Here is a 24,227-nt window from a genome sequence, read left to right as displayed (position 1 = left end):
CGCAAATTGTTTAATATTTGTTTTGTTTAATTTATGTGTATATTTGATTACTTTAAAAGTTGCGGCAACGGAGCGTTTCGTACGTTACGAGACATAATTGAAAAATGCAATTGCTTCACTTTAACGCTCATTTAACTTAAAAACTTAGAGAAAATCAACAATAATCATTGTAAAAGCAAGCTCGCTTTTCATTTTGTTTTTTGTTTAGCTTAATGTAAAACATAATATGAAGTTAAAAAATTGAACAAATTCAGCTTCAGCTAGTCCTTTGTCGATCTATATAAATTAATTTGCATTTGTGACATTTTCTAAAAACGGAGGTGCGCTGATGCGATGCCATATGCTTAATGGTTTCTGGCTTGTTGAGTTCGGTTGATTAATAAACTAGTTAAGTTTTAGCTGCGAAGCTTAGAAGGCCAGGCCGGCGTCACGGTATGTGGTGAAGATCTTCTCAATGGAGTTGACATAGGCAGCGGTTCTCAGGTCCAGACCCAGATTGTATTTCATGGCCGTCTTCATGATGGCACGTGCAGAGCGCTCCATGGTATAGTCCAGGCCAGAGTGCACAATATCCTTCTCGGAGGCGCCAGAGATGCGCTTCTGGAACGACTCGGAGGGCGTCACGGGAATGCGACCGCCGACACGGCCAAAGCGACGCTCCAGGGACTCTTGTACGGATTCTATATTATGGCCATTTCACAAGATGAGCGAAAGCGACGGAGAGAGAGAGAGAGAGAGAGAGAGAGGAGAGAGATACAAAAAACAAATAAAGCGATTAATTCAATATGCCTCATGCTGGATAATTGTGACGTTAGTAGCAGCCGCCAAGGTGTTAACTAGACAGATTAGGTTAGAGCACTGATGGAGGCACAGTTAGAGCACAGACAAGATGTGTATGTATATATTTATTCATATGTATGTAAATGGATGGGGAGCTGGCAAGAGATATCCAGGTGTGATCTAAACAGATCCTCAAGCTCTGTGTCAATGCATTGATGGCACGGATAATGCTGACAAAAGGAACGTAACATACAAAAAGAAAAAGGAAAACTCCAAAAGCTACAAAACAAAAACTACAAAGACAAATATATATATATACAAAATTATATATAGATATATCTGTGTAATAGAGCATACAGAAAAGTTTTCTAAATTATACAGGGTAACAAGAATTAATGGGCGTGTGTCTGTGTATGTGTGTGTGTGTAGGTGTAAGTGTATACATCATGAGTAACAGTAAAAGGCATTTGTTTTGTTTTTATGGTGGGTTCAGGAGGATAATAGAAAAAGAAGAATTAATAATAAGAATGTACCGTCGTTAATAATTCTTTCAATTGACTGTTGGACTGAGTCTACATTGGTGATAGAGAAACAGAAAAAAAGAAGAAATAGAATAAACAACGAATTACTAAGATGGCATTATAATTAAAGTACGGTCATAATAGTTGGAGATACGAATATTGTTTGAGGATTGAGCACTAAAATGAATTGAGATATTCAATTTTGTGATTTGTGTCTTTCGATAGAAACCAAACGGGAAGAGCAAGTGCTTCAGAGTCAAGCCGAGCCGAGCAGTTGCTTTTCTACATGGTTTGGTTGAGGCAACTGGCCCGAGTTAATAGATATAAAATATAATAAATAATAATCGAATTTTAGAAAACCATATACCCTTACATGAATTTTATATGAAATGGGATGATTGATCGTACAAGCCTATGATATATTCTTATATATATAAGATAGATAGATGGATAGATAGATAGATATATAGATAGATAGTGTGCGCAGAAACTGCAGATGGTGCGCCAAAGTCTATACAGTTAAAGGCCCTAACAACTTACCGAGCAGATGGTAGTTGGATTCGCGCTCATATTTGAAGGTCAGGCGACCGTATGAGACATGGTTCAGGTTCTTGAGCCATTCGAAGAAGGAGACGGTGACACCGCCGGCATTGATGTACAGATCGGGGATGACCAAAATGTTGCGATCGATGAGTATTTTGTCGGCAGCGGGTGTGGTGGGTCCGTTGGCAGCTTCGGCAATGATCTGTGAGTGGAAAAGTGAAGCATTTAATAAAGGAAAAGTACTGGAAAAGCATCATGAACAAGACTGTTAGCTGCGTGAATTGACATGGATCCATTTGATTACATTACAATCAGTAAGAACTTTGATAAAGACTTTTGAGAGTGGAAGTTTCTCTACTTCAAAACAAACGGAATCGAGCCCGCATCAATCATTTGCCTACAGTCTTGTTCGTATCTCTTTGATACGCACTTTGCATTGAAGTCTGCCCGCATTCTCGCTGTTGATGACCTTCTCGACGGCCGCTGGAATGAAGATGTCGCACTGCTCGTACATCAGGTTCTCGCCCTCGTACGGCTTGGCATTGGGATAGCCGACAACGGTGCCGTGTTCGTTCTTGTAGTCCTCCAGCAGCTTGGGATCAATGCCTTCTGGGTTATAGAGTGTGCCGTCGTGCTCAATCACACCGATGCAGGTGGCGCCAGCGCGGGTCAGATAGCGGGTGGTGTGCAGGCCCACGTTACCGAAGCCCTGCACAATGAAGGTCTTGCCGCCCCAGCCGGGCGTGGTGCCTGCGCAAAACACAACATGGTTAGATGAAAGTCTTCCAATCCATGGCAATGCCAGTTGGACTTACCAATCATGCTCATGTAGTTGGCCTCGTTGATGAAGTTCTCCAGGCCGTGGAAGACGCCGCGACCGGTGGCCGAGACGCGTCCGTGAATGCCGCCCTGGTTGATGGGCTTGCCAGTGACACAGGCATGGGCATTGATGTCCAAGTGGCCGATGGTCTTGGCATAGGTATCGGCAATCCAGGACATCTCACGCTCGCCAGTGCCCATATCGGGGGCGGGCACATCGACGCCGGGGCCAATGAAGCCCTTCTTGGCCAGCTCAAGGGTGAAGCGACGCGTGATCTTCTCCAGCTCATGCTCGGAGTACTCCTTGGGGTTGATCTTCAGGCCGGCCTTGGCGCCGCCGAAAGGCACATCGACGCAGGCACACTTGAAGGTCATCAGCGCGGACAGGGCTTTGACCTCATCGCGTGACACATCCAACGAGAATCGAATGCCTGCAACAAAACAAATTGCATAAGCATTACGTATACGACAGGTGTGGTGCCTGGGCACCCAATGAAGCCTTGAAAACCATTTCTATACTAAGCCAAGTATACTATATCGAACAGAAAAGTACATACATTCCTTCTGTCTGAGCAGCTTTGCATTTGTCTTGTTTATATTATGTTGGACTAAATCCAATTGCAAAGCGCTAAGAATAGACTAAGAAAAAAACATATGCGATATTTCGTTTCTTTTTCTGTACCTATTTGAAAGCAAAAGTTGATTTCTGAGAGACGATTTGTCTTCGCATTTCCCTGCTCACGTGCAACTGGGTCATAATCGCATTTGGCAGCTGCATTCTAGCCATGGCGTAATACTTGAAGGCGAACTGGGTCCACTGGGCAAGTATTTTCATGTGTTGCTTATCTTGTTTGTCACATTTATCTTTAAATATCTTAAAAAAAAGTTCTGCACGATTAGATAAGCAACTTCCTCAAGCTACAAGTGGCGTGCGTTTCATATAAATATGTATGTATAAATGTTATTTTGTTGTTCAATTTTACGATGTAAGCCATAAAATATGAATGACCCGGTACAAAGTTTAATCATTTTTATCTAAAGCCTCATATGTACATGTAACATACGCACATGCATATGTACATATGTATGTTGTGTGTGTGTATAAGTATTCTATATACTGTCAATAGACAAGCCCCCTAAAAAAAAAAAAACGGCAGAAAATAAACAAATTATTTTTTGCTCATTAAATGCGGTTGCCAAGCGTCCAATTTGATTTCTTGACCATGAATCCGTTTGAGCTTTGGCATTCCAGCGCAGCAGATTTCGGCATTTTAAGAATCTTATCAGCTGTAAATACATGCACACACACACTTACGCATGCATGCATGTATTGGTGCGCTGCTTACGCTGCCAAGCAGTGCAGCTTCTTAAAGTAACGGCACTGGACTGCAGCGTAAACAAACAAAAACTTGACGAACCAAATTCTGCAAAGCAATAAAAAAATACAACAACAACAATAGAAAGCTCAATGCGCTGTTGCCTGTTTTCTTTGCTATTTCTCATCCATTGCCCTTTCTCTTTCTTTCATTCCACAATTGGTGCGCATAACAACAGCGCAAAAATACTTTTTTTTTTCATCATTTTTTGTATTCTTAAAAACAAAACTTCAGCTCTATTTATTCTCGCGTTGCTGTTGTAGGCCATGCAAGATACGTTAATAATAACCGGCTTTATCTCTACACTGAAGAAAAGCAAGACGCTTGTTTACTTGTTTTCGGCGAATATTTTCTTGAAATAATGAAAAACATAAAACAACAAAAATCAAACGCGTGATTCCTATTTTATGTTGTTTTCATGGTTCTACGTTCTACCACACACGTATAGCAGAAATCTATTTATGCATAGAGCTTGCCAATCTAGAAGATACAGAGAATGCTATATATACACACATATATACGCCCATAACTCTGTGTGTGTGTATGTGCTTATGCGGTATATACTATATAGGTTATACAATCGTGCGCGATAAGTTCTTTTGCTTTTTTGGGGGCTCGATCGTATAGGGCGTATATATGCTGCCACGTCTATGAGTAGTACGTTTGCGTTTGTGTGTTTGTGTGCCATTGGCAACAGCAATCGCAAATTCATAGACAAAACCGGTTGGACTCGCTGGGGGTCCGACCACATCAGCTGACTAGCTGACAGAGCCATATGATATATATACATATGTATATATATTTGTTGGATTTTTAGCGTAGGCTGACGAAATCTTAAGTTATATACATACATATATGATAAGATATAGTCGAATCCAGATAGCACAGGAAATGGCCTGAGAGCTATGTATGTATGCCTACTTACATACAAACATGTCGTGAACTGCCAAAAATAATTGTAAACAGCCAACGCTAATGCATTCGGGGCAACACAATTGAAGCATTTGAACAAGTGAACAAATACATGGACATATCGTATGAGGGAGGTGGAACTGGTAATATCGAGAGTTTGTCTGATATATTTACCACTTGAGTAACAAAAACATGTAAACAAACAACAAAGTAGGTTTTCACACAACAGTTAAATATTGACTCAACTTATTTGAATACAAATTGCGAATGGTAGCCTTATAGATTAGAAATGTTGTAAACAAATCGAATATATGTATGTATGCTGATATATCAAGTACAGTCGACTCACGGAAAGCAAAACTAGAAGCTATACAAAATTTACATATAAGCTGAATATTTAATAAATTAAGTTGAGTCTTTTCAATATAAAAAATTTGTTTATTTTCTTGTAATATATTTTATAGTATTTTTTCATATTCTTTATTAATGAATTAAAAGAGTTAAGCTATTTGAAAATATATATTTTTCCTAGTATTTTTCCGTAAAACATTTCAAATATTTATATACATATTTTTAAAATATTTTTCCATTTATTTATTACTTTGTTTTTAACAAAAATTTCGGTATTTTTCTGTTGTAAACAACTCTTTCTCTCTCTCTATCTCTCTCTCTGTCACACAATCTTTGCTTAACGAGCCTCTACTGTACATAAGGCGTGTATTGATAACGCCTATATTATTACATTACTTAGATTATCAGCGGAAACATCATTTGATTTCCAAGTAAATTTCGATAATTGAAAGCAAACACAGAACGTAATCAAAGTGGGGAAATATGTACATATATGCTTTATGCTGTGGTCTATGCATATTTCAGCTGTTAGCAGCCTAATGAGAACGTCCTATTTATTTGTCAATCCATTACAAATACATATGTATGTATATCATTTATATGTATAGGCCTGTTTTTACATTCACATTTAGCAAATAAAATGAATCCAATTGTCCTACAGTTCAACGACATAGAAAGTTGTAAGTATATAAAGACAGCTCCAAGCACCCGATTCACTTGCTGCACAGTGTGTCTAGACTCTAGAGTGTGAAACATGTGACTCATGCTATTCGCACAACGTGCACATCACGTGAAGCGCACAAGAAATTAAAATTAAATTTGCTGATTGACGGAGATACAGTTTTTTCTTTTTTTTTTTTGCACACCCAATGCTGCGCGTCGAAAACCGGTTTTTGTGTTTTCGGCTTTTTATACGCTTTTATTTTATTGTTTTGCGAAGAGTACTTTCAATTTCTTATTAGGCATGTAACAGGTAAGAGAAGTATGGAAGAAAAAATAAATAAAAATAAGAAAATATTATAAAAATATTATCTAATATCATAGGAATCTTTCCAAATAGAAACAGAGAGCGACAGAGAGCTCCCTTACAACAAAATAAAATCAAATCAAATCATTTATGTATAACTCAAGAATTGAACTTATGAAATTTTTAATTATTAGTGATAATTATTTAAAGAATATGATTTTACTACATCCAAATTCTGCAGTTAAAATACAAAGAAGAGAGCTGTTACTATACTGCAATATTATATTATATATGTACATATATTGTAGTTATATCATGTATTAGCTAGAAGTCGTTAGGGATTCCATTTAAGCCTTAAGAGAGTATTTAAAAATCGTTTTTTCTCATTTAACTAAACTCTCTTGTTCTCTTTTATTTTATGATTAGCTTTTGACGTCAAAGCGTTGAGAGAATAAACTGCAAAATGTATTTTGCCGAATTCGAGCCGAGCTATGAAGTCATTTTGTGTCAATAAATGACAATCACACACACAGACAGAGAGACAGACACATACATAGAGACGTTCGCTAACTGTACTGAATGCAATTAACATTAATTAGAGTAATGAAACTTGAACCTATTTCAAGTGCCCGCTAAAAGGCCGCTAAACAATTTAGCACCCATATCGAGTACATTCAAATAGTATAAATATAAAAATTTAGTATATATGCTTATAATTTTAGCAGCCATTAGACAAACATCGAAATATCAAAATATTTAAAGGCATCATTAACAGGCGCATGTGGTTGGCAACAGCAAGAGCAAGTCACACTTGTTTACAACCAGTTTCAATGATTATATGAAATCGGCAATAAAATCATAAAGTTGTTCACTTATTCGTCGATTTATGCTCCACATGCCTCCCGAGGGCGTCGTCTCCTATCAATAGCAATAGGCACAAGCAAAATAACGTCCACAATTATATACTATGATACGACACAAATTTATATATATGTATTTTTTTTGTTATTTTCTAGTCTACTTTTTTTTTGGCTTAGCTAAAGTCTGATAAGACCGTGTGTCGCGTACAATTTTTAAAGATTTTTATATACGCTAAAAATATTTAATTAAAATATTTAAAATAAGATATATTATAGCCCAATTAACTAGCTAATGACGTCATATATTAGCCTATTAATTATTATTATTATACACTGTATAACAGTAAATAGAAAAGGGGGCGGGCCCATGTGCTTGACAACAAAATTTCGTTAATTATTTGTTGAGCCTATTAACACATGCTTGTCACACTGTGCACTATTCGCTGTACTGCTCTTCTTCCGATTGGAAAAAAGAAAAACAAAACAAAATACAAAAGCAAAGGAATAATAAATAGCGTTATTAAAAATAGAATACAGACAAAGCGCAACATGACAAAAACAACAAATTATTGAAAATTTGTTTTTGCCAAGGCGCTAGGTGAATCGAAATTGGTGTTAATTCGCACGAGCATTCGTTGTTTAGGGGGGCGTGGCAGGCGTATGAGGGCGTGTGAACAACACTTGAAGGGTTTGGAAATCAATTGGCGGCACGTGGAATGCCCTACCAGCTGCTTATGCAACTGGACTAACGGTAAAGAAAATACAGACGCTTTACCACGGGAACAGCGTCAATGTAAACAAATCGTGGGAAGTGTGAGAGAACGGGAGAGAAGATGCCCAATGGGGACACACAGTTAGTAAGCGGACAGAGACACGAGTGCGCTGGTTACATAATGCCAAAGGCAGGAAATAACTGCATCAGATGTAGAGAAAAATCGATTTTTGCCAACAGTTCGCAAGATGTTTCCCACACGCCGAGAGCACGAAACAAAATCCAAAACAAATATGCCGGCTAAAAGGTAGACGCAGACATAATGTGGAAAGAGACATAGCGAGAGGAGAGCAAAAGAGACGCGAAAGGAAACCCGAAATGCGTATCGAAAAATGTTTGTTATATTCGTTTGTGTTTGGCTTGGTGTGGTGTGTCTTACCTCCTTTCGTGGGAATCCTGTGTGTGCTGTGCTGTGCACGATAGCCGGTAATCATCTCGTAGTTGCCCGCATCGCGACGCAGTGGGAATGCAATCTCGATGATGTGATCGCAGGGTTGCATAAGCATGAGAATACCCTTCACCTTCTGCTTTTTCTCATCCAGCGACAGCTTGCCCTTCATGTCGTCGATCAGACGATCCTCTGATATTTGGCAACCGCGATGGAAGAAGTACTCAACCATGTCAAAGAAACGGGGATCCTTCGCAGTTGGCACGTCCTTTAGACGATCGGGAATTTGGTAGTTGCGCGTCTGAAGCACAGCAGTGGGCAATGCCTTCGCCAAGGCGGTCAGCTCATGCTGACGCATGGCTCCCTGTCGGGCCAAACTCTTCAGGTGATACATGACTTATATACGATATGCGACGCACACACAAAATCTAATATTCTATATTGGTACCGCTCCTTAGCTGCTGCTGCTGCTGGCTAACAATCAACCGCTCGCTTTTCGACGCCGCTCCAAACTGAGTAAATTGCGGCGCGCTCCAAGCCTTGAAAGCTTTCTCATTGGAAATTTCTCACCAGAACCATGGTGAATTTACGTTTATCAAACCGCGCATAATGGCGGTGGGGAAAATTGCAAATTTAAGCTATCGATAATTACAAAAGCTAGCAAACAGTGATATAATGAAATTTAAATAAATAACTAAATTATGACCGTCCTATACTTTTTTTTTTTTGAAAGGCCCATTACGACTTAAATGATCTTTGATTATTGCGACTTTTCACCACTATGTATCGATTGCGCGATTAACTATCGTATCACAGCTGTATAGTTTCACCATAGGTGGCAGCCCTTTATACGATATTCAGAAATTTGTTTTGAGAATTTAATTTGCAGTTCTTTGATTGCTAAAAAGCTTTAACGAGTATCTGTACTAAATTAATTGAGTCCTTAACAATTTAAACATGTTCCGCAAATTTGGAATACAAGTGGGCCAGCATATTGGCCAACAATTACGTTCGGCGCCTCGCCGCATGTTTAGTGCGACAAAAGCATTGTACAAAGGTAGTTAAAACCAACGTGACATAATGTTTACAAAGTAAATAAAATAAATTAATGTTTTTTCAGAGACCCCAACTAACGCAGAACAGGAACCGGAACAGCCTCCGAGCATAATTATTGAGAAGGATAAAAATATCACCTTAATCGGCATAAATCGTCCACAGCAACGCAATGCCATTGACTCGACAACCGCTTCGAAGCTCTGTGAGGCCTTCTCTGCCTTCGAAGCGGACGATACGTCGCCTGTGGCGGTGCTCTATGGTGTGGGTGGATCGTTCTGCTCGGGATTTGATATACTTGAGATCAGCACTGACGAGAAGGAGGAGATAAGCGTTGATATTCTGATGCGCCCTGAGGGATCTGTGGGACCCACTCGTCGCCACATTAAAAAGCCGGTCGTTTGCGGCATCAACGGCTACTGCATAGCCAATGGCCTGGAGCTGGCGCTGATGTGCGATTTACGCGTCATGGAAGAGTCCGCTGTGCTAGGCTTCTTCAATAGGCGCTTTGGGGTACCCATGCTTGACGGCGGCACTGTGCGTCTGCCAGCCATGATTGGGCTATCGCGCGCGCTGGATTTGATACTCACTGGGCGACCAGTAGGCTCACAGGAGGCGCACGATATTGGTCTAGTTAACCGCATTGTGCCCACAGGCACAGCGCTGGGCCATGCCCTGGAGCTGGCCGCGTGCTTGTCCAAATTTCCGCAGCGCGCACTCAATCATGATCGCAACTCCGTCTACTCGGCCTCGTTTGAGACATCAACGTTCCACCAGGCGGTGCAGAACGAGGTCATGTATACGTCTCGCGAGATCATCGAGGACATGCAGAACGGCATCAAGTGGTTCAATAACAGTGAGTGGATCCTCAGTAATCTGAAACCAGCCAAACTAAGCTAAATATTTTCTTTCTTTTCATTTCAGCGTTCAAAGCAGACACCACACACTCGTGGCTAAAGCGTGATCGTTCCATGGCTGATTGGGATGACGAAGATGTGGCCATGGCAGCTGCTCAGAAGGAGGTCAAGAAACAGGAGGAAGAGGCAGCCATTCTTGAGGCTGAAAAACAGAAGCAGGCGGAGAAGGCCAAAAGCAAATCTAAGAAAGCAGCCGAACCAAAACCTGTCGAAAAATCCAAAAAGGACAGCAGTGACGAGAGCGGATCTGATTCAACTGAAAAGCCCAAAGATAAATAATAGAAGACTCCGTTTATATGTGAGACACGCTAAAATATGTACATAACATAATTCTTACACGAAATTCAGAACTGAATAATTTTGAATTTGTTAACTTATTTAAATACACAAGCATAAGAGAACAATTAATTGGTTTATGTTAAACTGTTAATAAGACGGAAATCTTATCTTGGGCTGATACTCCATTTAAATAATAAAATCCATAAAATTAAGATGAAATGTAATTTTAGTTTGGCAAAAGTATGTATTTTAACGGCCATCGCCGGGTATTTAAGTGAATTTTAGAAAGCTTTATCAACAGCCCTCACATGTAGATGGCGCTCAGAGCATCAGTTTGAAATGATTTTAATTAAGAGATAAGCGATGGCTGTCCCTAATTTCAATGAATTCATTTATGATTCACATCTGGCGTCCAGACGTAGCAAATCGTGTACTTTGGCCAACACGTGGTATAGTCGCCAACGAGAGTGTTTGACCACAGTTCAATGGGGAGTAGATGAAATTGCGAAGATTGCATTTATTCCATTAAGTCTCATTAGTTGAGTTCGTTAGAGAGATTAATTTCTAATCAGAATTTCTTTATGAAGTGCATCTTACGATTTTTGCATTCAGTATAAATACTGCAAACAGTCGATGCTTCCCTTTCAAACCAATTCAGATAATTTGCAAAGGTAAACCTAAGCGAATATCGTGGCAAAGAAGAAAGCCAAATAAGAAAGACGATCCCATTTGTTAAACCTGTCCGATCGTGGACACAGTAAGAAATCAACTCATTCCGGGTCAGGTCGATACGGCTTTCCCGCTTACAAAAACTCCTCAATTAAACAGAGGGTTTGGTGAGTATTTCAGCTGCTAAGGGACTTGGAATATTAATCAATTCAAATTGAATGTTGATTATATATACTAGCTACAATTATGTAAAAAAAAAAAACAAAGTGCAGTTAATTATGAATCATTAAATATTCAAAATGTGCTCCTCTCAGAGTTATAAGTGAAATATGTTACGTGCAAAAAATGCTGTCTCAGATTTTAAAGACTTTTAGATTGAACAGTTTACTTTAAAAAATAATAATAATTTGCTCGCTTTAATTTTCATAAAAATTGACGATAATGAAAATTTTAAAACATATAATTTTTACGACTGTAAAATTTGTTCTACCATATAATAGTACTTTTGAACCCAGCAAATAGGTAAGCTAACCCAGGTAAATTAACTTTTCCAAGATAATACATTTGTTGTACGAGTCAAATACTTCTACCATGTAATAGTTTTTCTGAACTCAATATAGATAAGGTGATATATACTATATACTATATACTATATAGCTCATTTATTATGGGTATATATGTACACATGTGTGTGTGTGCCACGTATAAAAATCATTACCTTGCTTAAACTTGCATAATTGCAGAGATCAGCTGGAGTATAATATGGTTTCACTATAAAAATATTCTCTTAATGTAAAGAACTAAAAGAAAAGTTTAGTTTACGTATAAGCAACTCACCAAATTTACTAACTCTAGCTTAAAAAGATTCTTCGAATTCGAAATATTTATATATGTATTTTTTATTCTCTCCAGCGTTACTTTGAAGAATGCCACCAAATGCTGTGAATAGCCCGGCCAATGGTCTGACAGGCAACTCGGAAGTGGGGCCAGTGCTCATCAACTCCAAGGCTGGAGCCTCCAAGCAGACGGGCGTGCTCTTCGAGGACGATGCGGAGACGAACGATGGCGCCTTGGACGTGAATGTTATAGAGCTGAAGAAGGCCGAGAAACGCAGATTGAAGTGGGTTTGGCGCAACATAATCCTCTTTGCCTACTTACACATGGCTGCGCTCTACGGCGGATATTTGCTCTTGACCCAAGCCAAATGGCAAACAATTCTGTTCTGTAAGTTGCATAGATGTGCTCCTCCATCCGCCTTTAATTTCATCAAATTTTGTCTCTTTAGCAATTTTCCTGTACGTTGCTGGTATGCTGGGCATCACGGGCGGCGCTCATCGCCTCTGGGCGCATCGTTCCTACAAGGCTAAGTGGCCGCTGCGCCTCATCCTGATCACCTTCAATACGATCGCCTTCCAGGATGCCGCCTTCCATTGGGCGCGCGATCATCGCGTGCATCACAAGTTCTCCGAGACGGATGCCGACCCACACAATGCCACCCGTGGCTTCTTCTTCTCTCACGTCGGCTGGCTGCTGTGCAAGAAGCATCCCGATGTGGTGGCCAAAGGCAAGAGCTTGGATCTCACCGATCTGCGCGCCGATCGCATACTCATGTTCCAGCTCAAGTGAGTAGCTAGAGCTAAGCTCTATATAGAGAGGTAGTCTAACTGTAATCTCTGATCTCTCCACTTGACAGACACTACTTTGTTCTCATGCCGCTGGCCTGCTTTATATTGCCAACGGTCATACCCATGATGTGCTGGAACGAGTCGCTCTTGTGTTCCTGGTTCGTGTCCACCATGTTCCGCTGGTGCTTCCAACTGAACATGACCTGGCTGGTCAATAGCGCGGCTCACAAATTCGGCGGACGTCCTTACGACAAGTACGTAAAGCTTTTTATAATGATCATAATAAATATTTATAATACAAATATGATTTTCGTATAGGAACATTAATCCGTCGCAGAGTCCATATGTCTCGGCCTTTACATTTGGCGAGGGCTGGCACAACTATCATCATGTCTTCCCCTGGGACTACAAGACCGCCGAATGGGGCAACTATTCGCTGAACATGACCACAGCGTTCATAGATCTATTCGCAAAAATTGGATGGGCCTACGACCTGAAGTCAGTGGCCCCCGAGACGGTGGAGCGGCGAGTACGTCGCACTGGCGATGGATCGCACGAGCTATGGGGCTGGGGCGACAAGGATATGACCGCAGAAGATGAACAGCGTGTTCTCTTTGTGGGCACGAAGACGCATTAAGAACTTAGTTGATAAAAATACTTTAATTTTAGCACAATATAGTTAAACATTTAAGCTTAGCGGGTTGTATTTTTTAGAGTAACAAAAATATATACAATATAATTAACTATGGTATCGCAATTGATTGGTTTTGTTGCTACGCTAATCTCTCGATTTGCTTGCGTCTAGACGACTGTAGTTTGCAGGTGTCACTCAGGTGTTGATAAGCGTTATCTTGAAGCATAATGTTTTTAGGATTAACGCTGATCTCTGAATGCCCTATGGTAATATGGGACCGTGTTCCTTTTCGTAATTCTTCACCTTGACGTCTAGAATATGTAGCACAATCTCCGACAGCGCCCTTGGCGGCACGCCTGCCTCTAGCAGCTCTACACAAATGTCCAGTGCTTCGGCCGAGAGCCGTGAGTTGACCAGCTCCGACATGCCGTGCACTGCAATGCGTAGAGGTGGATTAGCGTTCAAGAAGCAACCAATTCCCTTGTGCTCATCATTGTCCATTTGATTAAGGTCTATGTGGTCTTGCGCAGCATTTTTGTCCACAATTATTTCTTCATTGTTTGACGTTCTTGCACCATTTTTACTATCATTTGTGATATCTTTTGAAGCCGTGTCTATAGTCTGTTCTTTTAAAGATATTATTTGTCATTCGGATTTACAGATAAGGCGCGCCTATATACCTGAATATCAACCTCATCCCGCTCCTCGACTGCCCTATTTAGGGATTGATTTAGATTATTTGCTGTATCTTCATTTTGAAGGCTTTGTTTTGACATGTTGCTGGTCTCCAGATTAAATGCAATTTGCGATGGACCCAGTGCTGGCTATCGATTAAAATTATGGAATATCCTGTCGATAAAAATGCCAGTAAATTGATTTTCTTGACAGTTTACACTGGGCTTGATTGTATTTTGTAAAAAAAAAAATGCTGAAAATTAAACAATGACGAAAGCCAAAATTACAAAATTTAAGAATTAAAAGAATTTTGAAAACGATTTTTTTTATCCAACTTTTACCCAACATCGATATCATGTCTTTTGGCATAAATATCGTGTTATGAGCTCGATACTTATTTTTCGAGAAGTCAAGAACTTCTCCTCTCTAGAAACTTTTTTGCAGACATTAGTGTAATTTTGGATTTAAACAACTAAATTGGTTAATAATTGTACAAGTAAGTTGCAAAACTATATATAAATTTGGATTGACCTTGCTCACAATTAAAAACAATCCATATATTGCCAAAATATATATGTACATAAATGTATATCAACAGCCAAGTGCGCATTTCGCACGTTGCAAAAAAGAAAAAATCCAAGAATTTATTTCTTAACAGATTAGAATTGTGTACCTAAACAATATTTTGTTGCGCAGCACACAGTCTCCGAGTGACATCACGTTGCATGCAATGACGCAAGGTGATGAATTCTATGTACATGTAGATAAGGGATTTTATTTCCACTCGGAAATTGTTTGAAATCACGCGTTTTCCTTTGAACTATTACACGTTCACATCTTCTACCCTATTGAAAATTGTGGAAATGGGTATGATGTGTTTGCGTAGGTGCATAAAAGTAGCTGACAAAATAAAGTGCATACAAATGCAAAGCTGTGTTCACAAAAACAACAGTGAGAGAATGGCTTATAAATCATGATTTGGCCTTGTTTCTCATTTAACGGAGTTGGCTAAATCCACAAGATTGATTGAATATCATGACAGGTTATGCTCCCAATCGCCATATGGAAAATGCCCATAACAAGGACATATCATCAGGACAACTGTCCAAAACATAAGAGCCATAATTTGGAATCGACAAATTTTTATATTTTGTAATCACTGATATTTTGATGAAGAGCACAAAATGTCCTATGTTCACTACTTTGATCATTTCTGAAAATAGGGGAGCCAAAATCGTAATAATTTTATATATAAATATGAATTCTAAATTTATAAAAGACTAACGCAATTATGGTGTTTTTGATATGGTTTATCAACTTTGAAGTCAAAGCTCAACGGCTTTGTTTTTTGTTTTTTTTTTTTTTTTTTTTTTTTTTTGTGAAAGCAGCGGGTATTTTATTTCCATAAAAAAAAAATAAATAAAATGAATTTAAATAGTAGCCTTGCGCCTAGGTCTTTCCATATAACTTACCTTAGATTGCAGTTTTGTAGGGTTAATTAATTTACGTGAATCTTATACCGTGCTAAGCGCACGCCTAATCGATTAGAATCGAGTTATAATCTAATTGACTTTTAAGTTCATTTCGAATTTTTCCATGCGCAATTGCATGTTAAACTGAAAGAAATGCATGCATGTAGGCATGGATATGCATATGCAGTTGCATCAACAGCTGGAGTGAATGCCGTTTACGATCAAGCAACAGTTGTTTCTATCGTTTACGATCAAAAAACAGCTGGGCGTATCGCTTACATTCTTCGAGCAGTTATTTATCATTAGTTCAGTTTTAGTAATAATATAAACATATGCATATACAATATGGTCTGTTTACAGTACAAAAAAGATAAACCAAATGAAACAACCAAATTATTTTCATAGTCTGTTTACGATAGAGTCCAAAGAGAGCGAACAAATTCTGTTACTTAAGCCCAGAGATGTAGATGAAATAATGGCACTGAAAGGACTTTACCAAGCAGGACCTTATCAATTCCATGCCACACAAGAGTCAGAGGAAGTTAGACATGTTAATTACATTTATTTCAATTTTTTTACTATTTTCATAAACAATAACATTTTGTTATTTATTTTTTTCCCAAACTCTCGTGCGCACATGTTTTAAAGTTAATAAACATATTGGGCTTATCACTAAATTTTGTTATCTAATGTCTAATGGTCAGTCGCACTACTAGAAAATGCTAATCTCTATGTTTTGTCTCCCTCTGCATATGGAAGTCAAACTATTTGTATAACAATAGATAATCTTGAAACTAGAAAATCAAAACCAGCAGGAGCTTTGACTACATGCTTTGCATTGACAAAGAACAACAATTTGATTAAATACCTGTCTTATGTCGAAGCAGCATATCAAAAACCTGAAATAGATTGCATATTGTTTGTTATTACTAAAATATTTAAAGATCGAACTCGGACAATTTTTAATAGTTTAACAAAATTGGCATATCAAAATTCGTATTTTCTTTCTATACACAATAATTATGTGACAAGTTCCATCTATAAGGTGTGTTACTTTCCCAAGTAGAGTAATAAATCGTACACATTTCTAAAATTTATTATCACGTTTAGCCACTTAAGTAAGTTATAAATGGCATTTCATTTTTGAACTTCTATCAAAGTTTAGCATTTGGTAATCTCGTTTCCTTGTTCGATATCCATGCACATATTTTCATACTGAGGGCAGAGTGCACTATTTACTATAAGATTCTCGTGTTGTGTACTTTAGGTAATTGTTTAATTTGCATTGCAGCGGTAACTTTAATTGTAATTGATCTATTGACAATGTCCGTAAGTTGTTTTTGAAGGGTTCAAATTACGTTCCAAAGTCATTTTCATTCATTAACGTACTTTCAATTGAGCAAATTTTGCGAAATTCGCAAAGTTCTATGAGAAGTGCATACGTGCAAATTCAGTTGATCGTAATCTCCCGAGCTAATCTGTGCTGATGAACGCGTGCCTATATTATGTACACACATATATATGTGTGAATGTATGTACAGCTAGAAGTGCCCAAGCACCAGGCATATCAATAATAAATGCTAAGAAAGGGGCAGTAAAAGTTTTGCGTCTCTGCCAACGTCAAAGTTTTGAGAGCGAAAAAAATGGTTTAAATTTCACCACTCGGTTCGACTGGCTCTCAGTGTGTGCTGAGACATCAGAGCGTGCGGACGTGTCTCAACGTTGCCCGCTTTGTTACTAATTCATACAAATACTCTGTGCAAAAATAAAGTGATAAACCAAAGGTTTTATTTTGTAAATTCATCAAAAGAAAAACCGCGAAAAGCAAACTATATTTACTTCATCAGCAAAACAGGTTAGTACATATGTGCAGACGTTTATGTTGACGTTTGTCTGTTGCGACAGGATTTGCAAGTGTTTACGTAAACCATTAACTAATACGCAAACGTTCGACTATAGCCAAGTGACCCAAGAGACAAGCCAAGAGTATACATACAAAATACACTACCAAAAAAAAAAAAAAAAAAAACCTTTTAAACAAAAAAATCTTTGAGAGCTTTTTATTGCTACCAAGCGATCTGTTGATCATGCAAATCATAAAATTTGTATTTTTTTCCAACTCTTAACTTCTGAAGGCTGTACTTTAACGGTCAACGCGTCTATTTACTGAAGGTTAGAGACCTAGGCGCAGATACTTTATACAAATCTTGTATAGTTAGCTTGCGGCGTTAGTCTGCTCGACCATGTATTTAGCATACTTAAGCTGACCCTTTCGACTAAAAGATTCATTAATGCTTAAATGAATAATAATTATGTGCTCTTCGTATTCGGAATATATCCATATATTTATATCGATATACATACATAGGGACGAATGTGTAATTAGGTGCTGTAACGCCAATGAACACTTACCTCACTCAAACTAGAACTGAATTAAAACGTAGCTCTCTTATTTGTGTTGTATAATTTTTCGTACGTTGAACTTTAAGTTGAACTTTTTAATCGCTTAATTGAACAAAGTTTTTTGTTGCTATTTACATTGTGCATAGTACGCAGAAAATACTCTATCATAAATCCAATAATGGTAAAATTCTACCGGAAAGCTTTAGTTTTCGCAAATTCAAAAACGCAATTTACTAGATTAGACGCATCAATAGAGAATGACCGAGACAACCAGATTTTATGCGTTGAGCAGAGCGGAACACGCTTTTGCATCGTGATGCCGGTCGGTGAATCAAGCTCTTTTTCGCTCACTTTGCGCTCTCTCACTCTCCCAGTGTAATGCTCTCTCTCTATGTCTACTCTCGCACTCTCATCTGTGTGCGTTGACGCCAATGGGGCTACGTGCACATAAAATTCAAGTTCAATATCAATGCGGGGTAGGCTTTATCAAATGCTTGTTCCGTCATAATCACAAATTTACAAAAAGCTAAAAAAGAAAACAACAACGCCGACGTTGGCAGCGGGTTGCCGGTTTTGATACAAATTATGTTACCACCAGCAACACATGTAAACAGCTGATGGGCTCACGCGACGAGGAAAAAGTCAGAGAGTGCGCCATAGTGGTAAAGCTTTTGTTGGTGATCTGCTCTTTTAGTCAATTTCTAAATATTCTTTTGAATTGAAAGTACACACACAAACACACACACACACAAGCACGTTCAATCGTACTGTACAAACAAGCCCAACTGAATTGCTTGCTCTTGCCATTATGCTGTCTCTGTCGTGCACGGTTGTTAGAGGCTGGTGTAGGAATCGTATGACTTTAAGCATACATACATACTTACACACGTGGCTCATATTTCAATGTTAATAATGCAGTGCAAGGTGGTAACGTAATTTACACGGAAAAGAGAATACAACTGCTTAAGCTGACGTGTTTTCCTATATATATATGTTTTCTGTATACAAACAACATATGGTCTTTAATAACATTTTGGATTTAATAGTTAATAGCTATTTTACCCTCGAAGCAATAAAGCAACGTGATTAAATGCCAGCAGAATACAAAACCCTGACCCTGAATTATTAAACATCATTCGATGTCTGCGTTTACTTATTAATATTTCTTCTAATCTGTTTATGGACACCTGCAAAAGCTTCACCGGCATAGAAAAGCAATTTGTTGTATGTATATTGCCAAAGCTTTTGCGTAAGCAGAAAGCTTTAGCATACTACATACATTTATATGTGTGTATGTATGTACACTACACGCTTGTTTGGTTTTGCGCAAATTTTCTGTTCAACAGTTGAAAATTGAGTCTCCGATTGGCAGGTTGTCAAAAAACTTGTTAGACGTCTTCAAAGGTAGACCTATAGTATAGATGTTCACACATACAAAATAAATAAATAGTGCATTTACTAATTGATGTTACTTTGCGTTTGCTGAGTTGTCTCAATAGTTATTTATACATGCATACATCTTTCATTCTTAATTTGTTGTTGCTAATGTGTCAGTGTTTTTGTATAGCAAATTTGAAGCTGGGAAATTTTCCATGACCCACACAGAAACAAGTGTGTACACAATCTTGCAAGCTTGGCCTTCACATTAGTCGCCCAGTGACCCACATGTGTCTCTGTGTGTGTGAGCACACCATGATTTGTTGTTGTCGTGCCGGCATTTAAATTATCAACAGTAAAAGCTACAGACATGCCGTTTAGCCGGCAGTATTTATTTTGGTCCCAATATTCTTATTAATTTCCCTATTTGATTGGTCATGGAACGAGCGCAAGCTGAAAAAGCAACAAAGTTGACAGAATTTAATGATAATATGTATGAGAGAGAAAGAGTGAATGTTCATTCAAGCGTGCTTTCACTGTACTGCACGTTATCCTTCAGCAAGGACATCAGCCTTGAAAATATTGATTTTTGCTGTGAACTGCAGCAACAAAAAGTACTAACGCCAACTAGCGTGCAACTACATACATATGTATGTATGTATAATGACAACAAATTGGGTAATAATTAAAGAGTTATAACGACACCCAAAATTAGTCACCTATGGGTAAAGCGTGTCAAGTTCAGCTTAGTCAATTTGCTTAACTAATTGCGCAATGCATTCATTTAAAATTTAATGTCTTTTTATTTTCTGTCTCTTGACTACAGCTGGTACCAAACACTAACACACTATGCCGCCAAACGCAACCGCTGGAGGCCAGTCGATTACAGACTCGCTGCTCTCTGCCGCGGCAACAGCTGCCGCTGAATCAGAGCAGAATCCCACGAAACTGCAGCAGGACTCGACTGGCGTGCTCTTCGAGTGCGATGCCGAGACCATCGATGGCGGCCTCGTCAAGGACATTGTGTCCATGAAGAAGGCCGACAGGCGCAAACTGAAGCTCGTCTGGCGCAACATAATTGCATTCGGATATCTACACTTGGCTGCCGTCTACGGCGCATGGCTAATCTTTACCTCGGCCAAATGGCAGACAATCGTTCTGGGTGAGTTGACAACAGCCGGACAGACAAACAGACCGCATGGCAATCAGTAGAATGTTTAATATGAATTCATTGTTTGTCATCTTGGCGTCGCGTGCCTCGCATTTCAATTGCAAGGTTATCAGCGTTGTTTATTTCAAATTTGGCACTGATAACATTGGGCCAAAGTCATATCATATAGTCCAATAGATCAGACACGAATTAATATAGTGCCCAATTTAGGCGAAGCTTAGTGCGCAATTCAAATCAAAATCAACAATTGATAGATGGAACATTTCTCTATTATAATATATAGTGATATGAGCGATTAAGCAAGATGTAAATGAATTACAATCGGAGACTATTTGTTATTGTCTGTAGAGAATATTAAATAGATATAAATATTCAATATTCAGTATGAATATTTAAATAATTTGCAATTAACATGCCGAAACAATGCCCAATCAGAACGTAGCAATATCTGTCGACAATTTTTTTTTGTCACATAAATCACAGAACATAAACAAAACATTTGCTGTATACATTTTAAAATACATATATATTCACAAAAAGACATATGATGGATAATTTTCGAGTGCCTCGCAAGGTGAATCGCCATGTGCTAAAGGCCATTAGGTATATTACGGACATTGAGAATTTGGACTATGCGCCATTCTCCGATATACAGGAGCACGTGAAATATACGATGCGTAATCGCAATCCAGTGCATCGTCTGGACTTTCAGGTCGAGTGCTCGCTGTTCAACCTGACAATGCTTGGCGTCCTATCGACTAGCGCCGATAGAAAGGCATATGCCATACGTAACATCGAGTATAAAGGAAACAAAGCTTCAGATATAGATGACTAATCAGCGATTATAAAATTTTATGTTATGACACAATGTTAAATTCTTAGTTGTAATCTCTAATCTAATAATAATATATATAGCTGGCATTGTATTAATATATGTATGTATATAATCTTGTTATTATAGCTTTCGCTCTTTATGTTGTCTCTGGCTTGGGCATTACGGCTGGCGCTCACCGTCTATGGGCCCATCGCTCCTACAAGGCTAAGTGGCCGCTGCGCGTGCTGCTGGTGATCTTCAATACAGTTGCCTTCCAGGATGCCGCCTACCACTGGGCCCGCGATCATCGTGTGCACCACAAGTACTCGGAGACCGATGCCGATCCCCACAATGCCACGCGCGGCTTCTTCTTTTCGCATATTGGCTGGTTGCTGTGCAAGAAGCATCCCGAGGTGAAGGCCAAGGGCAAGGGTGTCGACCTATCCGATCTGCGTGCCGATCCCATCCTGATGTTCCAGAAGAAGTGAGTGCCTAGTCAAGCTAAGCTCTTGGACAATTAACTAAATACTTCCATTCTTCTCAGGCACTACTTTATCCTGATGCCCCTGGCTTGCTTCATCCTGCCCACTGTGGCACCCATGTACTTCTGGGGCGAGAGCTTTGTGAACGCCTGGTTCGTGGCCACCATGTTCCGCTGGTGCTTCATCCTGAATGTGACCTGGTTGGTGAACAGTGCTGCACACAAATTCGGTGGCCGTCCCTATGACAGGTGAGTTCAATAGCCACGAAATCACTAAAACTCTTTTTAACAACTCTCTCTCTTTCTGCATTCTCGTTAGGTTCATCAATCCTTCGGAGAACATCTCGGTCGCGATGCTCGCTTTCGGTGAGGGCTGGCACAACTATCATCATGTGTTCCCCTGGGACTACAAGACCGCTGAGTTTGGCAAATACTCGCTAAATCTGACCACGGCTTTCATTGATTTCTTCGCCAAGATTGGCTGGGCCTACGACCTAAAGAGCGTGTCCCCCGACATTATCAAGAAGCGTGTGAAGCGTACCGGCGATGGCACCCACGCCACCTGGGGCTGGGGCGATAAGGATCAGCCCAAGGAGGAGATCGACGATGCCGTGATTACACACAAAAAAAGCGAATAAATTGTGGATTGATTGTGGATTTGTCGCACGGTCGCCGGAATGAAATTAATTGAAAACAAACGCAGAAATAGATTAACAAAATATGAATATTGAATATTTCCGTTTAAAACAAAAACGAATGCTGACTTAATAATATCAAAAGCAGCAGCAGCTAATCAAAGCCGCAACAAAGCAAATCAGAGCAAAGCTAAAAACAAAAACAAAAACAGCAACAAAAAAAGAAACAAGCTGAACCCCTTTTAAATAATTTTAAGAAATAATGTTGATGATAAATATCTGTTGTTTATCAATAACTGTGTACCGTCTGTGTTAAACCAGCTCTGGAAATCGTTTTTTTATTCGCTCCACATTTGCTTATTTTGGAAATGCCTAGATATCGCCCCTTCCGAATGCCGATCAGGTGTACTGAGTACCCCGTTCGGAGCAGCGCTCGGACAGCGGTCATATATTTACCTTTATACTTATATACATACACATACCATACTACGATATACACTATTACCTATGTTATGAACGACCACAAAGAAATTTTATTTATGGTTCGATTGGATATATGTGTGGAGCCTTTCCAGTTTGTAACAAGCAAAAGATTCACTTAAATGAAATGAAAAAATTATTTATAACGATAAATACCTGCAAAAAGAAAAAGATTTTAGTGTTTATGGTACACCAAAAAAATGAACTAACCCGAATCCAATAAATCGTAAAATATATACTATATATAAATATATATATTATATGACTACTATATATATAATAAACGATCTATGTTACACACACATACACACAAACCTCTTGAACACATAAATGAATTTTTCGCAACAAATTGTTATAAATAAAATCGAAAATCTCTTCGTTTTAGCTTTTAAACCTAAGTAGCCTTTGCCTTTTACTCCCAGCACAAGAATTCGACTCGACCTAAACTGTTTCAGAACACTTCGGGAACTTGCACAAAACAAATCACAATCTGGGCAAAGCGCACGAGAATATATACATTTTACATTTTTATAATTTTACACGAGCATTTCAAATCTTTTTTTTTTTCCAAATTACTGTTTCATTGATTTAACATGGATAGTTTTAATGTGCCAAAGGAAGTCAATCAGCTTGTTTATAAGACCGTCTTCGAATTGCAGGAATCGCTGGCCGGATTTGTCCCCGCTGAGCTGATTAATCGGCATGTGAAAAGTTCTTTGCTAATGGTCAATGTGGACGAGATAATCTATCAATCGCTGTCTAATCTGACCGATCTGGGCATTCTGGCTCGCACTGGATCATCGAGCTATGCCATTCGGCATACCATCAAGTGCGCCAAAATAAAATATACTGGAATACCTACATGTGACTTAGATTCCAGGGTAAGCAACAAACGCTCTTCGTCGGCAAGGAAAACATCCGTGAACCGCGACAAGCGTGTATCGAAATCAAAGGCAAAACGATCGAAAGCAAAGCCAAGCAGAGACCGTGCTCCCATCAAACGTTCAATGAGAAAGTATATACGAACGAACTCTTCAATATGCTTTCATTCCCGTACAAGCATAGCGCTTCTGCCGATGGTGAACCCCCTTGAATACGATTGCCACATTACCAAGACCGTTCGTTGACCTGGCCTGACCGTGGTTCCCAATATACTAATGATATCGCTTCGATTTAGAACACATCTGCTTTCAGTTAATGCTAACCGTTAAGCCAACTAGCAAAAATAAATATAAGCACTTCTTGGACTTTAA

The 24,227-nt window shown here is 39.0% G+C and overlaps 6 protein-coding genes and 1 long non-coding RNA gene across 8 annotated transcripts; 4 read left to right on the top strand and 3 right to left on the bottom strand.

Moving 5' to 3' along the window:
• Positions 1-6: 6 nt before the first annotated feature.
• Positions 7-8,823, bottom strand: Gdh (glutamate dehydrogenase, mitochondrial). Of its 2 annotated transcripts, XM_030382535.2 has the most exons (6): positions 8,281-8,823; positions 2,660-3,094; positions 2,275-2,594; positions 1,842-2,046; positions 1,314-1,352; positions 7-680 (listed from the first exon to the last, which is right to left on the bottom strand). In XM_030382535.2, the coding sequence occupies exons 1-6, from the start codon at positions 8,681-8,683 to the stop codon at positions 409-411; spliced, it is 1,674 nt and encodes a 557-aa protein (XP_030238395.1). In that variant the 5' UTR covers positions 8,684-8,823; the 3' UTR covers positions 7-408. The 2 variants fall into 2 exon arrangements, with proteins under 2 accessions (XP_030238395.1, XP_030238396.1); XM_030382536.2 differs by lacking the exon at positions 1,314-1,352.
• Positions 8,824-9,101: 278 nt separating this feature from the next.
• Positions 9,102-10,663, top strand: Srlp (Spliceosome-ribosome linker protein). The gene is made up of 3 exons (XM_030382541.2): positions 9,102-9,346; positions 9,410-10,198; positions 10,267-10,663. Exons 1-3 carry the CDS (start codon positions 9,247-9,249, stop codon positions 10,536-10,538), a joined length of 1,161 nt encoding a protein of 386 aa, XP_030238401.1. The 5' UTR covers positions 9,102-9,246; the 3' UTR covers positions 10,539-10,663.
• Positions 10,664-12,093: 1,430 nt separating this feature from the next.
• Positions 12,094-13,576, top strand: LOC115561930 (acyl-CoA Delta-9 desaturase). Its single transcript, XM_030382545.2, has 4 exons — positions 12,094-12,431; positions 12,493-12,829; positions 12,901-13,086; positions 13,151-13,576. The coding sequence occupies exons 1-4, from the start codon at positions 12,134-12,136 to the stop codon at positions 13,467-13,469; spliced, it is 1,140 nt and encodes a 379-aa protein (XP_030238405.1). The 5' UTR covers positions 12,094-12,133; the 3' UTR covers positions 13,470-13,576.
• On the bottom strand, positions 13,474-14,377 carry LOC115561937 (uncharacterized). The gene is made up of 2 exons (XM_089256436.1): positions 14,147-14,377; positions 13,474-14,087 (listed from the first exon to the last, which is right to left on the bottom strand). Exons 1-2 carry the CDS (start codon positions 14,240-14,242, stop codon positions 13,728-13,730), a joined length of 456 nt encoding a protein of 151 aa, XP_089112562.1. The 5' UTR covers positions 14,243-14,377; the 3' UTR covers positions 13,474-13,727.
• Positions 14,378-14,535: 158 nt separating this feature from the next.
• On the bottom strand, positions 14,536-20,361 carry LOC149092126 (uncharacterized). Its single transcript, XR_016196221.1, has 2 exons — positions 20,234-20,361; positions 14,536-14,650 (listed from the first exon to the last, which is right to left on the bottom strand). It is a non-coding gene; the product is annotated as an uncharacterized LOC149092126 (long non-coding RNA).
• On the top strand, positions 20,243-22,703 carry Desat1 (Desaturase 1). The gene is made up of 4 exons (XM_030382543.2): positions 20,243-20,555; positions 21,526-21,862; positions 21,923-22,108; positions 22,179-22,703. The coding sequence occupies exons 1-4, from the start codon at positions 20,243-20,245 to the stop codon at positions 22,495-22,497; spliced, it is 1,155 nt and encodes a 384-aa protein (XP_030238403.1). The 3' UTR covers positions 22,498-22,703.
• vrs (versager) lies at positions 20,562-21,596 on the top strand. Its single transcript, XM_089256437.1, has one exon. The coding sequence runs from the start codon at positions 21,109-21,111 to the stop codon at positions 21,397-21,399; it is 291 nt and encodes a 96-aa protein (XP_089112563.1). The 5' UTR covers positions 20,562-21,108; the 3' UTR covers positions 21,400-21,596.
• Positions 22,704-24,227: the final 1,524 nt, after the last annotated feature.

This window comes from Drosophila navojoa, chromosome 2 (assembly GCF_054131105.1).
Source record: "Drosophila navojoa isolate 15081-1374.11 chromosome 2, UAZ_NAV_1.0, whole genome shotgun sequence".
Lineage (NCBI taxonomy): Eukaryota > Metazoa > Arthropoda > Insecta > Diptera > Drosophilidae > Drosophila > Drosophila navojoa.
This window is presented reverse-complemented; position numbering and strand designations above follow the sequence as displayed.

Coding starts and splice junctions, on each gene's coding strand:
- Gdh (XM_030382535.2), bottom strand. CDS start 8,683: ATGTATCACCTGAAGAGTTTGGCCCGACAGGGAGCCATGCGTCAGCAT. Junction 3,095..8,280: donor CAGGATTCCCACGAAAGGAG/GTAAGACACACC, acceptor GTTTTGTTGCAG/GCATTCGATTCTCGTTGGAT. Junction 2,047..2,274: donor CGGGCAGACTTCAATGCAAA/GTGCGTATCAAA, acceptor TTCCACTCACAG/ATCATTGCCGAAGCTGCCAA.
- Srlp (XM_030382541.2), top strand. CDS start 9,247: ATGTTCCGCAAATTTGGAATACAAGTGGGCCAGCATATTGGCCAACAA. Junction 9,347..9,409: donor GACAAAAGCATTGTACAAAG/GTAGTTAAAACC, acceptor ATGTTTTTTCAG/AGACCCCAACTAACGCAGAA. Junction 10,199..10,266: donor CATCAAGTGGTTCAATAACA/GTGAGTGGATCC, acceptor TTTTCATTTCAG/CGTTCAAAGCAGACACCACA.
- LOC115561930 (XM_030382545.2), top strand. CDS start 12,134: ATGCCACCAAATGCTGTGAATAGCCCGGCCAATGGTCTGACAGGCAAC. Junction 12,432..12,492: donor ATGGCAAACAATTCTGTTCT/GTAAGTTGCATA, acceptor TTGTCTCTTTAG/CAATTTTCCTGTACGTTGCT. Junction 12,830..12,900: donor ATACTCATGTTCCAGCTCAA/GTGAGTAGCTAG, acceptor TCCACTTGACAG/ACACTACTTTGTTCTCATGC.
- LOC115561937 (XM_089256436.1), bottom strand. CDS start 14,242: ATGTCAAAACAAAGCCTTCAAAATGAAGATACAGCAAATAATCTAAAT. Junction 14,088..14,146: donor GGGATGAGGTTGATATTCAG/GTATATAGGCGC, acceptor TTAAAAGAACAG/ACTATAGACACGGCTTCAAA.
- Desat1 (XM_030382543.2), top strand. CDS start 20,243: ATGCCGCCAAACGCAACCGCTGGAGGCCAGTCGATTACAGACTCGCTG. Junction 20,556..21,525: donor ATGGCAGACAATCGTTCTGG/GTGAGTTGACAA, acceptor TTGTTATTATAG/CTTTCGCTCTTTATGTTGTC. Junction 21,863..21,922: donor ATCCTGATGTTCCAGAAGAA/GTGAGTGCCTAG, acceptor CATTCTTCTCAG/GCACTACTTTATCCTGATGC.
- vrs (XM_089256437.1), top strand. CDS start 21,109: ATGATGGATAATTTTCGAGTGCCTCGCAAGGTGAATCGCCATGTGCTA.